Source organism: Antedon mediterranea, chromosome 3 (assembly GCF_964355755.1).
Source record: "Antedon mediterranea chromosome 3, ecAntMedi1.1, whole genome shotgun sequence".
Taxonomy (NCBI): Eukaryota; Metazoa; Echinodermata; class Crinoidea; order Comatulida; family Antedonidae; genus Antedon; species Antedon mediterranea.
Genome location: NC_092672.1, coordinates 11,462,134 through 11,478,436, shown reverse-complemented (window position 1 = coordinate 11,478,436; position 16,303 = coordinate 11,462,134). Strand labels below are relative to the sequence as shown.

At 32.2% G+C, this 16,303-nt stretch overlaps 1 protein-coding gene across 2 annotated transcripts in view; it reads right to left on the bottom strand.

Annotated features, from left to right (window-relative positions):
* LOC140044872 (ephrin type-B receptor 1-B-like) overlaps positions 1–16,303 on the bottom strand; it is a 171,845-nt gene that overhangs the window by 36,335 nt on the left and 119,207 nt on the right. Inside the window, exons 4-6 of one of the 2 annotated variants that reach the window (XM_072089563.1) lie at positions 15,471–15,626; positions 5,853–6,161; positions 2,623–2,670 (exon numbers count right to left, since the gene is read on the bottom strand). In XM_072089563.1, coding sequence (XP_071945664.1) covers positions 2,623–2,670; positions 5,853–6,161; positions 15,471–15,626 — 513 coding nt within the window. The remainder of the gene's footprint in view (positions 1–2,622; positions 2,671–5,852; positions 6,162–15,470; positions 15,627–16,303) is intronic. The other variant, XM_072089564.1, reaches the window with a different exon arrangement.

The following is a 16,303-nucleotide window of genomic DNA, read 5'->3' as shown; positions in this document are numbered from 1 at the left end:
ATAAGATGTCATAGTTTGTAATAGAGAACTCCATATAGTTTGTAAATGAAATACGACAGACAGCAAATATGTGTAACTGTTCATTTAAGATTATGTCATGGTAAATAAAAAGTGTCACAAGCTGTTCGCAAATGAATAATGAAAGCAATGTGTAACTACTCCTTTAAAAAAATGCGTTTACACACACTTCACATGAAAAACAAATATATAAAAATTGGTAAATTTAGGAGGATGTTATCTTCTTATATTTCTGGTCTACTTCACACGCATCTAACACTAACAGCAAGCAACTTGCCAATTACATGATTAACAAACTATTTTATCATTTATAATTATAAAATCTCATTTGAAAGAGTTGTCACAAGTTCAGGATTTAACCGTAGAACTTGGGATTGGAAGAAGGCAAGCATTTGATAAATACCAACTACTGTACAGCTCCACTCCAATAATTAGATACATTTTCTATAATCTTCTTTTTCCTTCTAGCAAGCATTCTTGCCAACATATCTTTATAACCAATGATGTTGTAGTCTTCTACTGGTGACATTTTATTTGTTGGATACTGTTTCTACTGCCTTCTTTCAATTTTATATAAAGTATTCATATAGGTTCATTCATTTGTTGAGGCTCCGTAAGACTGCTGCTAAATACTGTATGGGTAAATCTACTCTATGGTCGTGTTCGTACGGTGGTTAAAATAAGCGCTTAATTTCACCCATGCCTCGGGTTATAAATTGAGCGTTGTTCGTACTTGAAATATTTAACCGCTTAAATGCTTAATCGACGAATCACAAACCGGAAACTACGTTTTAAGGTCAGTTGTCTTTACAACCTACGACCCCATTTTCGCGCGCTAGTTTCGTGTTGTATATTTTTTACTCGCGATCTTTCTTTACAATAACAATTACTTGCTACCTTTTACACTACTTATCCTTGCGACAAACCTTATGCCTCTTAACGCCGATAATCCTGCCGAAATATGCCTTCTCCTGACGACCATTGTTTTACTCCTTGACGAAGAATTTGAGCCCAATGTTACACGAAACACCACCGACCAGCTAGGCCTACTAAGCGGTCTACAAGAAAGAACAGAAATCAGTTTGAAATATGGCTACTTTTTGTACGTTTTATTTTGAAACAAATTAATTATATATATATATATATATGATTAGACCTACCTAGATGTCCATGTGGAGGGCTAGGGCCAGGCCTATATTGAGCAATATTGAGCAATATGTACCTGCTTTGTAGCTGGTCGATCGCCGAACACGGCGTCCATTTCTTCAAAATATGGCCATTCTGTTGTACCATGTCCTGATTTGCCTTGCTCGTCCTTCGCCTCAGTATACAGCCTTTTGAGGTGTTTGCATTTGTTCTTGATTTGCGTTACATCATACGCAAACCCTATCTCGTTCAACTGGGCCTTGATTTGCCCGTATACAGCATTGTTTCTTTTTGTGCCGTCAAGACGTTCTTGAACCTTGGCGTTCCCCGAAATGCTTATTAAAGCACTGGTGGAAGCCTCGGTATTGGTCCCGGTATTAATAAAACGACAGAATTAAAGGTAAAGGCGATGTCAGGTAAAGCAATACAAATTAAAATAAAAACAGAATTCTGATCTTCTCTAGATTGTCTATCCACACACACAACAACTAAACATGCGAGAGAAGAGACGACGCTAATAACAAGAAAGCCGGACACGCACCACCGACGCGATGCATGCACTCTGACCGACCGGCCGGATGTTTACAAATCAAAAGGTCAAAATTTGACACTAAGCCTCTATCGGGAGATTTATTATCCCCGAAGGCCGAGTATAATTGGATTATCGCTGAAATAACCTGCAAATTTGGTGAACATTTTTCCTCGAATTTTTTGTAGCCTGAGGCAAAAGTTAATTGGGCCACGCGAACGGAAATCGGGAATAAGCTGGTATTTTCAACCCCTACAAACAGGCCCTATTTCTTTCTACAATCTTCCTTCTTTCTATCAAGTGCCAATGCCAGCTATCACAATTCAGGACACTGTGGTCTTCCTTCAGTGGTCTATCATTTATCAGCTCTGTCCACATTTTTGTTAATTGTAAGTTGCTGTTCTTTCTCATCATTATCATGTACACAATCATAGTTTAAGTCTTCATTGAGTGGTCTACTATTCACCATCTCTGTCACAAATAGGCCTACTTTGGCAGCTACAAGACATCCCAGGTGCATTCTCAAATTCAATACTGTATTTGTTTTTTTGTCAAGAGTTAAATTTTGAATTGAGGACTTTTTAATATACTTTATTGCTGAAGATAAAGTGATTCCAAATAGCATAAGCAAAATATCATTAGTAGATGTAATTACATAAAATTCATTTATACATTTAAAAAATAATGTTCAGTTAATTTAGATTATACTGCCCTCTGTATGTATCCTAATTTTTTCAAGTTAAAACAAAATCTAAATTAAGATCACAGCATAAAAATTATTAATAGTATAGTATTCTGAAAAAAAAAAACCAAACATTGTTAGATACATTTATCAATGACTCAAGTCTAACAATAAATTTATTCAAGATGTTAGAAATCTCAAGATGTGCAGAGTCGAGATGCATTTATACATGCAGTGCACATTTTACCTGATCTGTATCTCAAATGTTTAATGTCCCAAAAACGAAGCGTTAAGCCTATAAATAAAGACATACTAGTATATAATCATTTTAAAAGTAAGATAATGTAGAGCTTATTCAGACATTAGACAACTGTCAAAACTGTTGATAGATCCATCGCAAATAATCAAATGTGTTATTTTCAGATGGAATAATAATAATAGTAGTAAATTGCCATGCATATATTTTGAACGTTTTCATTTGTAATCGGTCAGATAGTTCATGGTACATCTTCATTGAACTGTCACTTTCAAGGATTTATTTTAAATTGAAAAACATTTGCATTGTATTGAGGTACTGTAGAATAAACTGTGTTGTAAATTGACTAAGATGCAATGTAGGTCTAGGATATCCTAATTTAACTTTTGATTCATAAACTTACTATGCTTTTTTTTTTCTGGGCTAATAATAATAATAACCAATATATATTAACTTATTTTATATTTAACAGGACTAGTACAAATATTAAAACCGATTACTAGAAAAGTGAAGTACTGCAATATGATAGTCCTGTGCTCTTTTGGGAAACCCATATTCAGTGGACATCCCTATTAAGTGGGAAGTTGTCTGTGAAATGAACAAAGAGCCATATGTGTTGCAAAGGTGTCCCTTAAAAGGGGTTTTAATGTAATGTCAAATGGTATAGCAAAATTATAAATCAAAGATATTGTATTAAATCAGTTGAAAGGGTATTGTTAAACTGCACAAACTGCACAAACCTTGTCCAAACTTCATACAAACCCCAACAACCCTGCATAAATATCCTTCAAATCACTTAATATTGATTAGATCCTAATCTCCTATTTTATTTATATTTGCTATTGTAATAATTTGTTTTGCCATTTTATAACATAATTATCCACCAAAGTATTGATTGGATTTGACTAAAAATATTATAATTTGGGTCACAGATAAACTATGATACTGTTCAGCATAGTCGAAATAGGAAATTCCCTTGTCAACTACAGGATACAATTTCATTCATAAATGTGCACTGGTACGGCCAATTGCCACGGGTGTACTAATCCAACGTTAAAGGCTCTACAGCAATGCATCATTCCAGCACATAATCATTACGCGATAACACAAGTTTCTGACAGTACGCCCTTGGGGTCAGAAACGCATAATCCACAAACAGTTAGTCGTGAACACCTGTCCATGTGCCACGTAACCGTTACGTGAGGACTACTTTGATTATTCAGGCATCACAACATTGTGTACTCAAAGACAGCCACTTGAGGGATTCTCCAATGTTATCAATTCCATGGGGCATGCATGTAATAGCTTCGTCTTTGATGTAATAGGTGTTTGTTACTGTGTTATTGTGATTTATCAAAAGTCCTCCAGCTTTAGGAGATTTCAAAAAGATAATCGCAAACAATATGATGAATTAATGATAGCTTAAATACTTCTTTTAATTTTATCCTAAAGATTTATGGTTCATTAGAAACATGATCAGTATTTCAAGTTTAGAAAAAAAACAGAATGTGATATGGACAATCCATCACAATAATGGTCACCAATGTGTAAACAAGTAGATAGTTCATAATAATCCTATGTAAATCTGACAGATTTTCAAGTTGTACATGTTAGTCATTTTAATGTTTGGCGCTTTTTTTTTGCCATTTTATTTCACACATATTCAACAGGATGAATAATCTATATATCATGCTATAAACCAAGTCTTTTCAGAATTGAACCATGGATCTTTGGATTGGAAGGCAAGCATGATAACTGCTATGTTAATTAATTATTAATGGCTCAGTTCTGAAGCTTTGTTCCCACTAGGACGCAAAATAGGGCGTACTCACAAAAAATTGATTTCATCAAACACAAATGACAGATCTTCCAAATTGTCGTTTATTGTGATTGATCAAATTATAGTTGCATTGCACATACATCCATGCATTGCATCTGCAAAATCTTAGAGATCATTCTTTACCAATCTTCACTTCAAAAACTTGAAATGACTGGACTGTATTTTTGACATATAGAAAAACTTACTCCATGTGCCATAATAAGTTATGAGTGATTTTTACCTCTGCAATGGAATGTAAGGCACACATTTTTATCATAACAATTTATCTCAAAATGCCACATTAGGCATATTTAATGATTTGTTAAATATCTTTTGATGTATAGTAATAATACATCTATTATGTTACATGCATGTTGTACTGAAGTAACATATGTGTATATAACACTGTACTGACTTCAAAGTACAGTCACTCACAGTATTGTCAATGGCATGCAAATTAGCGATATATAACAAAACTATGCTACATTTCAATCTGATTTACTTTGTTTTTACAAAGACTTAATTTTGATTAACCTAGTTAGTATTTAAAATATAGTGCAGTACGAGAAAGTACAAAACCCATTTGTTGATTACAGTGGTTTGATATCCCACGGCGATTTGTCGTGTTTGGAAGACGAGATTAGCATTAACATGATCCCGTTTTAAGACCCAAGACCGGTTTTATTCAGCTGTTCCGTGCCCTTTGAAATACTTTCGTTATTATTAATCAACCAATCAATTAATCAATTAGGAATGTATGTCGAGCAATACTAATTAAGAAATAGCTACAATTGCTATTTTTCACAGTATTCTTGAAATCTATACTTTGCTTTGTTTAATGTTCAACAAGACCCATTATTTCATAGTATGTATTTCAATTATATGGTAATTTATTATTAATAATTTTAACTAAAACTAAAACTAAACAAGAGTCAAACCAACTATTGACAGTGCTTAACTTTAACTTTATTCATATACATTTCTATTTTACATTATATGGCCCAGTGGAAGAACACATTTTTGTTTTTTTTTTATTAAAATATATTTATATTGGTTTTTTTCCTTTTCATTAACCTAACCTAGGATTAGGAATTAGCTACAGAAGTCTAAAGACTGAGTGCAAAAAAGTTACGAGTCCATGCATGGTAAAAAACCAAAAAGTGCTTCAATGTATTCAGAGTTTTGTAGGTGCTATGTTGAAATTATTCTTGGTAAAGGCTAAAAAATAAGCTTTAGACTGGTTTGAATTTGGGTTTCCCACATAGATAAATAAATGTTACTTTGAATTAAATTCCTGCCCACCTTCATGCAGCTTACAATACCTGAAATTGAAATACTACGGTATTCATTAAAAAAATTATATAATAGAAATATTGTGTTTCAAATAGTAAAAAGGACTTACCAGAGGAAAATGTAGTAGCATTAACAGTCTCAAATCTAACAACCGACGCCTGATTAGATACGCCATTCCGTGCATACACATTAAAAATGTATGTTGTGTATGAAGCCAGACGACTGACATTGACCTGCAATACATTCAAGTTACGATCAGTTGGTGAAAATCGGACATCAGATGGGCATCGGTCGCAATCAATATTGTAAAATGTATCGTTTCGGCCACCATGATTGAGTGGTGGTGACCATGACAAAGTTACCACTGATGTCGTCTGGTGTACTTTAGCGATGACGTTTCTAGGCGATGATGGCGTTTCTAAAATTCAAATAAAAATAATATTTAGAATTATTACATTTTTTTTTTTTGGCCGAGTTCTGTCGTAAATGACAAACGTCAATTAGTCTTACATTAATCTGAATGCTGACTAAAGCTAGGACTGATTAAAGCACCTGGCTGGTCCCAACATTGACCAAGGGCTTCTCTCGTCCAGTGCCCACCTTAACCAGAGGAGAGGCATAAGCCAATACGTCTGAGGCAGATACTAGATACTGCCATGAGAGTCTGACAGCAGTGCTGATTTCAAATGCCTAATGGGACCCCAGCTCCATATACAGCACCCGGTATTCCCAGATGGTTTCTCATCCAAACTCTAACTGAGCCCACAGTGCTTAACTTTGATGATCTGACGAGAACCGGTGTTTAAACGTGGTAAGGCCAGTTATTAAATGTACAACCTTTGAAGTCATGGTTCCTAACAGATAAAACATGAACATTTGTATAACACAAGTAGTAGACTAATCACAAGTGCCAAAGATCTGATCATCTTCAAAACAAAGTTACATTAATTTTATTTCTAACTAAAAATGCCCTCAAATTCAACACTTTCTCTATCTCTAGCTTAAATTTATAAGTTCATGGTAGGCCGATAAATATAGAATAAAATAATACTTGTATCAATCATATCTTGATAGACTTTTTTTTAAAAGTTTATTTTGAATGCTCTTAACTAAACCTTTTTTGTAGGACATCGTGTTCATTTTAAACAAATTTCTAAAAAAAATGTATTGTATATTATAATCAATTTGGCATCACAACATATCAATACTGGTGCCCAAGTCATATCAAGAATCATTTGTTTAATTAAATTAACGAACTTATAATTAATTACTATCATTAATATGTAAAATAATACAGAAATATTTCAAGTATGCCATAGCTGAACAATTAATAAACGATAGAAAATATGCCTGTGTCTGAAAAAAACACGCAAGAAAACAATTTGCTTATAAATTTGACTCCAAAAGCTTTAATTGCGCGTCATAAATGCAGCTCAGCTTTCGTCGAGTCCATCCGTTCTCATTCTTGCACATTAATAAATTTGCGAAGTTTGTCAATGTTGATGAATTTTAATCAAAGAGACATATATCCTAATTAGAAGATATTAGAATGCAGTTTTGATGTGTTTTTAAACGGTCATTAATGATCGTGAGCCTTCTTCGTTTTCATTTACGCCTGCCCAAGAATAATAAATAGCGTGAAATCAAATAGTATGAGTTTCATGGGAAGAAATGTAAACATTTTTAAATGGAAAAGGTTTAATGCTGAACTAGTTTTAAATCATCTTTGAACATTTTCAACCCTTAACCCATTTCACAATACAGATCTATACTCAATGTAAACAATTCTGACTTTAAACAATATATGAAAGAGAGTCAATCCCAATCCATATTTTTCAATCCTACGAATGAAGAAGAGGTCATTGAAATAGTTAGTCAAATCAAAAATTCAAATTCAGAAGGTGTTGATAACTTAAGTAATCGCATTCTAAAACATATTATTGCTGCTGTGGCATCTCCTCTTGTACATATCTTTAACCTCTCTCTTGAGACAGGCATGGTCCCTGATAGTATGAAAGTAGCTAGAGTAGTTCCAATTTTTAAATCTGGCAATAAAAGTGACGTCAGTAATTATAGGCCGATCTCTATTCTGCCTACCGCTTCAAAAATTCTTGAAAAAATTGTTCAAATTAGAGTAAATAATTATATCACAAAGTTTAACATCCTTAATAATGCACAATATGGTTTCAGAAAAAACAGTTCTACTTTTATGGCCGTTATAGATCTGGTTGAACGAATAACCGATGCGCTTGATAAGAAAAAAAATACCATCGGAATATTTATTGATTTGTCAAAAGCGTTTGACACCATCAACCATGATATACTTCTTAAAAAATTGGAACACTATGGCATAAGAGGCACGGCCCTTAAATGGTTTAGAAACTATATTAGTGGAAGGAAACAATTTACGTCTATTGATAACACAAGTTCGTGTTTGATGGATATAAATTGCGGTGTACCACAGGGTTCAATTCTGGGGCCTCTACTTTTTATTTTGTACATTAACGATGTATTTAATTGCTCAAACTCGTTATCTTTTGTTTTATTTGCTGACGACACAAACATATCTGCATCTCACGAAAACTTGGATACGCTCATAGAACTAGTTAATGGTGAACTAAAAAATGTTTCGGATTGGTTCATGTGCAATAAACTATCAATCAACGTTAAAAAAACTAATTACATAATTTTCCGCAATCAGCGAAATCCAAGTAATTTAGAGAATGTAAATATTTATGTCAACAATAAAAGAATAGATAGAGTTAAATCGACTAAATTCCTTGGAGTACATATTGATGAATTTCTCACATATAAGAACCACATCAATGTTACAGCTAGGAAAATATCTCGATATGTAGGCATACTATATAAAGTAAGACATTTTTTACCAACCTATGCTCTCTGGACAATATACAAATCACTCATTGAACCAGTATTAAATTATTGCAACATAATATGGTGTAGCACATTTCCAAGTTATTTAGATGAGTTATTTAAACTCCAGAAAAGGGCATTACGAGCTATAACATGGTCAAAGTTTAATGATTCAATGACTGAATGTTTCTATAAATTTAAACTTCTTAAAATTGCGGATATCAATAAGTACCAAATTGGGCTTTTCATGTATAATGTTACTACTAATCAGGACGTGCGTTTTTCATCGCTCTTTATTAAAAATGGTTCTTACCATAATTATAATACAAGATCTAAAGACAAAATGAGACTCAGAAAACGTAATCGTACTTCTACTAGTTTTACTGTGTCATGTGTGGGACCCAAATTGTGGAATGACTTGAATTACGAACTACAAAGTACCAAATCAATATATATATTTAAATCATTGTTTAAAGAACATTTATTATCATTTTACAAATAATTTAAAAAATTATACTTGTTGCAGGATTTAGCTTTTTTATTATTTATGTTTTAGTTTTTTAGGCTAGTTAGGGACATAGGGGGACACAACTAATCAAGCTCTTTTGAGTTTTTATGTGTTTCCTTTTCATCTTTTTTATGTTCTCATATATTGTTGTTGTATATTTTCATGATAGAGGATGAATAAAGAATATTTGAATTTGAATTTGAATTTGAATTTGAATGTAAAAGAATAAAATTGGTTTTTATTTTGGAGAGGTGGGTATTCTCAAATATACAATGTTCTGTCCTCTAAACATTCTCCTTCCCTGACACCAGAGTATATGAGTCTGTGCAACGTTCTATTACTTTTTTTTTAAATGCTTTTAAAACCATTTATGAACTATAACTGTATAAAAACCTTTATTAGGGAGGTTTCGCAATCTTACGAATACGATAACGAAAACGGATACGTCACGCACACGTATTCATTTTCGTAAGCCATAAAAAAATCTGTTTCGCATGGCAACGAAATATTGAGGCGCATCCAAAATATGACTGCGGTAAATTTGAGCGAAGCGCAGGTACGTGTTGCTTGGTGCTTGGCTGCCTAGGCCTAGCGTAACATCAATGTGAGTGAAGACTTTAAAAACTGTTATTTATCAAAATTGACTTGGCATTTCAGTAAATTACTTTAGTAAATTACTTTCAATAAATCTATAATTATATTATAATCATGAATCATTCCTGATTCAAAAGCAAAATGTGCAAAATAGATCAAAAACTATACTCGTTTTGTAGTTACGAATATGACTGGTGATATTCGTCAACACGAATACGCTTTACGAATATGAAATTGGGATCAGCTCAAACGTTTCACAAATGTATGACGTATCCGTTTTCGTTATCGTATTTGTAAGGTTGCGAAACCTCCCTATTATAAAATTAAACCCTAACGTTTGAATAAGATTCATGGTCTGATTGGAGTGTCAATTAAAAAAATTGCTATAAGTGTATTTAATTTGAGTTAAATCCCTAAAAGCATTTGGGAACAAGAACATGAACTACCGTAAAAAGGCTCTGAACATTCCACCCTTCCAAAACGGTCCAGCAAACAAAATGCAGAGTAATAACAACAATATTAAACATATTTTGTACTAATTTTACTTTTACTAATTTTGTACTACTGATCCATTTGATTTCAAACCTCTTTAAGTTAAATGTTTTTACCTAAATACAATTAAATGTAATGCTTTTGCTATCACAGTCCTGTGGGCATTTGTAGTAAGTGACAAATTGAACAGCTCTATAGGGCGATGTTCACAATATCCTGTAAGAGTTGAATTACCTAGTGATACTAAGGATTATAGCCACATACAATCATATTAAATCAAGATTATAAGGGTGGAACATGGCATCTAAATAATTTACTTTTTTTATCTATATTAGAATAGTCATACTGTAGTGTTAAAGCCTTTATATAAATCGTAAAAGCAGAATCTATAAATTCATTACATGGTGCCTGACATTATTTCATTTAAAAAAATTATGTTTATTGTTTTAATTGCTTAAAGTTCTTTAAACTAAACATACATTTTTTTATTCTTTATCTTTATTCTTACAACTAACGGCAAGCTGATAATAGAGACGTTTTGCAATCTTACGAATACGATAACGAAAACGGATACGTCACACACACGTATTCGTTTTCGTAAGCCATAAAAAAATCTGTTTCGCATGGCAACGAAATATTGAGGCGCGTCCAAAATATGACTGCGGTAAATTTGAGCCAAGCGCAGGTACGTGTTGCTTGGTGCTTGGCTGCCTAGGCCTAGCGTAACATCAAAGCGAGGGAGGACTTTAAAAACTGCTATTTATCAAAATTGACTTGGCATTTTAGTAAATTACTTTCAATAAATCTATAATTATAGTATAATCATGAATCATTCCTCATTCAAATGCAAAATGTGCAAATAGATCAAAAACTATACTCGTTTTGTAGTTACGAATATGACTGGTGATATTCGTAAACACGAATACGCTTTACGAATATGAAATGGGGATCAGCTAAAAGTTTCACAAATGTATGACGTATCCGTTTTCGTTATCGTATTCGTAAGGTTGCAAAACCTCCCTAATGAAATATACACCTAAAAACATAAGGGTCAAATTTATATAAATATTTTATCATTTTTAATCTAAATACCTTTAAAGGGGGGTTCCGGGTTTAAAATGAATAGTAAAAAATGTAAAATATATTTGTTTGTCTCTTGAACGGTAAAAGTTTCAATTTATATAAGCGCCCAGTGAAGCAGAACGAAGGCTGTGAAATCAGGCCAGATTACAAGTGCAGCTACGGCAAAATCACACTGTGGTTACAAAATAGGAAATTCGTGAAATGGTCCATCTTCCGACGACTCGTTATCATAAACCATATCAATTACTTTTGTAAAATTATACTTATCTGATGTAATTTTAGTCGGTCTTCCCATTTATAAAGTCAATTTTTTATGAAAATTCATCAAAACAGTGAAAAATTAGATATGTTTGCACTTTACGTTTGCCGATTTTCGCACCGACTTAGGGAAAAATCAAAATCAATGAAGCGTAACGTATACTGTACATTCCTGCTGAGGATCGAGCGAGACGACGATACACGTGCTCTCTCTGCTGCCCATGCCTGGCATCGTCACGTGATAAGCAGATACAACAATAACAAACTGGTCGGGTCGAGTATACCCGTCTATAATCACAACATGAACGATGTACAGTATTTGATTGAAGGTCGACTTGACCTACCGGAATGGTATAGATAATATAGCTCGAATGAGAGAGTTTGAATATTTGTGTAGTGCAGCCTATAGTAAAAGGCCTGGTAGTATCAATTCGCATAGGGTCTACTACACTAGCTAGCTCAATTTTTAACTGGGCCGGATCGGCTAGGTCTCCTTCCTACTACCTGGTCTACTTGCTTGATGCATGAGTATCCGCTTTTTTGGAGAGTAAACTAGGCCTAAGCCTATTTTATTTTAGGCCTACTTAGACGATCGGGACACCATAATACGTGTGGACGACGATCGGACCTTGTTTTGCTTCAATATTTACAGCCGATTTTGTAGAACGTTTTAGGTTTAGATTGTTTAGGAGTTTGGTTGATAGGATTAGGATGGGTTTTGTTATTTATGGGCCAATCGTCTAGTAGTAGGCTAGCTAGGCCCATGGGCCCCATTGTTTTAACGTAGCCATCGTGGCATGGAATCCCTAGTCAGAATGGCTCTCCCATATTATTATTATTAGGCTAGGCCTAGAGTAGTATTGTACGTGAAGCCGATAATACGATCTGTACTATAGAGGTATAAAAATAGTATAATTTATGACTCCGTATCTGTACTAAATTTTGTATTTCATTAAATGTCAAATAAATATATGCTACTACTGTTATTATTACACTTTAGGCCTAGCTTAGAAAATCTAAAATCAAAAAATGTATTTCACAATGATCGGGTGGTCGTCGTTTGACAGGGGAGAGAGATGTAAATTAGTTGACAAACACAACGTACATGACGTCGCGAGTTTGGAATCCACTGGTGACGTGATTTTGTGAATATCTCATGAATATTAATGAGCTTCCCTAAGCTGCTGAAAAACAGACTTTCCATGAATTTACCCTAAAATGTATATGAAATTTAATTTTTTTAATTTCTCGTTATTACTTCTTCATTCTGACATGTCTATATTGTTATAATATTTTTTATTTAATAAATAAACGATATTTAAAAGCAATTTTAAACCCAGAATCCCCCTTTAAAATGAGAAAGGCTATCAGTCAAAAAAATTTAAAGAATTACATTTTTACATTCATTAACGTGATAAAATTTATCAAGAAGAAGGGGTTTAATAGACACTACACTATCATTATCTAATGGATAGAGTAGCATAAAGTATAATTTTTTTAGAATCAATTAATATTACTATATGTATACTTTTTATTTCAATAATATTATTAATTATTAACACTAATAATTATGATTAAATTTGTTTATTATCATTAATTGATTTATTATATAAATCTTGATTTCTTTTATATTTTAAAATCACTCTGTAGATCAAAGTTTCACATTTGATCTTAATCAGCCTACTTTAATGTTTAAAAGCTATAAAATGAATATGACAAAGTGCATTTAATAATAACTAAAATGATCAAGCAAACTGTACAAGTTTTAAAAACCGCTAGTTTATCCTTGCTTCAGGTTGCAGTGTGCAAGAAATCCATCAACGGTTTTTGTTGACCTTTGTGACCTGTCGTAACACTTCGAACGAGATGCCTGAAAGCAGGTTGTAAACTTTCTACAACTTGTATTGCAATGTTTAAAGTGTTGAGGGGATGACAGGTGTAAATTGGTGTAAATTGGTATCAATATGTACAGATGTGCTGACAACACTTGTCACATGTTCAAGTGATATAATTTGGATATATTTTTAAACATACAAGTTATTTTTATTTTGCAATTAATAATCTATCATTAGCAGAACTGCAACAAACTGATATGTAGAACTGTACTAAGTATATGTGAACTTTATTCAATCAATTGTATTATGGTATTATAAAACTTCCAAGTACCTTCACTTTTGACTTTGAAGGTGGTCACATTTATCAACACTATTATATGAAAATTATATATTTGTATATAATATGTAAAATAGAATAGTCTGCAGTGATAGTAAAAATTATTTTCTTACTTGGCTACAGTTAATTAGTTAATTTAGTTTTGTAAAAATTTGAAAACAAACCATATTTTTCCATAATTATATAAACAAAAGTGGCTGTTTGCATCAGTGACTTCGATCTACTACCTGTTGTTTCAGGAAGACGCGAAATACAGTAAACTTCAATAGAATCTTATAAAAACACTTTGTCCGAGTTCATCTGCACTGCTAGAAATATCAACAGAGTTAATTACATACTGCTGCAGAAGTTAATTTAGGTTATTTATAAACTAAATAGAAGTGATATAAGATAATGAACAGCCAATATGTTTTTTTATGGTAAATCAAGACTAGTAGAAATAATTGTATAAATCTTAAAGTTTTTATAAGCGAATTGGTAAACATCGAGTGATGCACGAGTAATGAATGATACGAAAGAGTGCAAGAGAGCGGCCTGATAACCCTGAGGTTCTACAAGCCAATCTGTGATATGTACGTTTGAATGAAGTCGCAAATCCTTCAATCATGGATTTGTAATGTTCACTTAGATTTGTCAAGATTGTATAGTAGCAGGGTTTTTTACAAATATTTCAACAACTATTGATTGGAGTGGAAAATATATATGCCTTCGTCAGAATCTAGTACTACATATTACAACACATCATTTTGATGTCATAATTTATTCCTATATAATGAATCAATCAGGGATACTTTAATAAGCAGACATTTTAAGAGGTTGTGGTTCAATTTACAGGTTTACTATAAATTATTTTAACAACACATCTATCTGATGCAATTCTAATTCAGGTTAGTTCAAATTCTTATTGAATTTATTAATTATAGTAATTCATTCTATTCCATTTCGGTCATAAAATATAAACACGAAAAATTGATTGTAAATTTCACCAATGATTAAATTATTGGAGTTATAGTTGCAAGGAATGGTTACATTGATATTTAAAAATAAATCAATTAATTTTAACACTCTGCAGTAAATAAAATACATACTAATATTTTGTATTTTTTAAATCATTTATATTTTACAGTATATTTATTTAAAATCAATAATACTGTAAAACAGTAAATCAGTAAAGTAACAAATCAGTAAACAAACAAATAAGTAAATATTGATTCAAGCAGTCAGTTTTCTTGACTATGTTCATCTTATCAGTCAATAAAAGTTAATACAAATGCTGTCACAAATTATGTATATTATGACTTTAAAGTTATAATTCTTTAATACAGTGTAACACACCTGATTCTATTCTTGCCATGTGTCTATTCATTTCATACAACACACAATCAGTATTATAGTTCTATATTGTATGGCAGAAGCTCCACTTAATGGTTCTATTGCAAACTTAGCTTTTTATAAATATTTTGAGAATTTTGTTTCCAAAGCCAGGTGTCTGTTATGTTCAAAACAAAACCTCACTTTTAGTCTTCTTAAATGGTTCTACTCAAAGTGCTGCCCTTTGACCTGATTTCATGATGTAGCAAACAAATTAAATACAAGTTTATGTTAATTTTTCAACAAAAGAAATATACCCCCTATTAAGCGGGAAAAAAACAAAACATTCATTTTGTATACCATTTTGCACTTCTCCACCCAACCACCACCAACAACAAAGTCTATGATTTATAATAAATAAAATGATAATCGTACCTGTACATCTGTCTGATGGTTTGTCATTTGGGGCCCTGTAGAAGTTTGGAATACAGGTACACTCAGGCATTCCTTTTGAGTCAGCATGACTCTTAGCTGGACATGGGCGGCAGGAATCAGTGTTCACACCAGCCTTGTATGTCCCAACTTGACAAACTGTAATGATACAAAATACAAATACTATTATTGGGATGTTGTAAAGAATATACTAATTTGAAACAATATATTTTCTATGTTTCATTAAAATTTGTTTTAATACACAAACAAATTATAAAGATACAAAATTCAAATATTATTCACAGCAGAAAATGTTAATGAATATACTAATTTAAAACAATACAACTTTCAAACAATATTTCTATCTATCAAAATATTTTTAAAAACATCGTCTTTCCAAAAAAATTAATGCACTAAAAAACCAAAATTTATACTAAAATGAAAATTCTATGCATCAAGTAGAGAAATAATCTGTTACGGTGAAAATGAGCAACAATTTTCTTAAAATCAATAATAATCCAAAACATGTCGCAAAACTGCGTACATCATTCTTTTTGACACGTTCATGCCCCGAGCTATTGTTTGTTAATACATGACGTATGAGGTGAAAACATTCCTTAACTAACTTCTTAACTATTACCTCCATGTTTCATTTAAAAAAATTCAATTAATATAACTGCTCAATTATGTAATATAAAAAGTAATTTGTAATACAATTAGTTTAATATATTTTTTATTAAATTCTTTTTTTAATAAGATATTATTTATTTCTTTCAAATAGACCATGATAGGATACTTTCAGCTTTGAATTAATATTACAGTATGACCAAGTATAA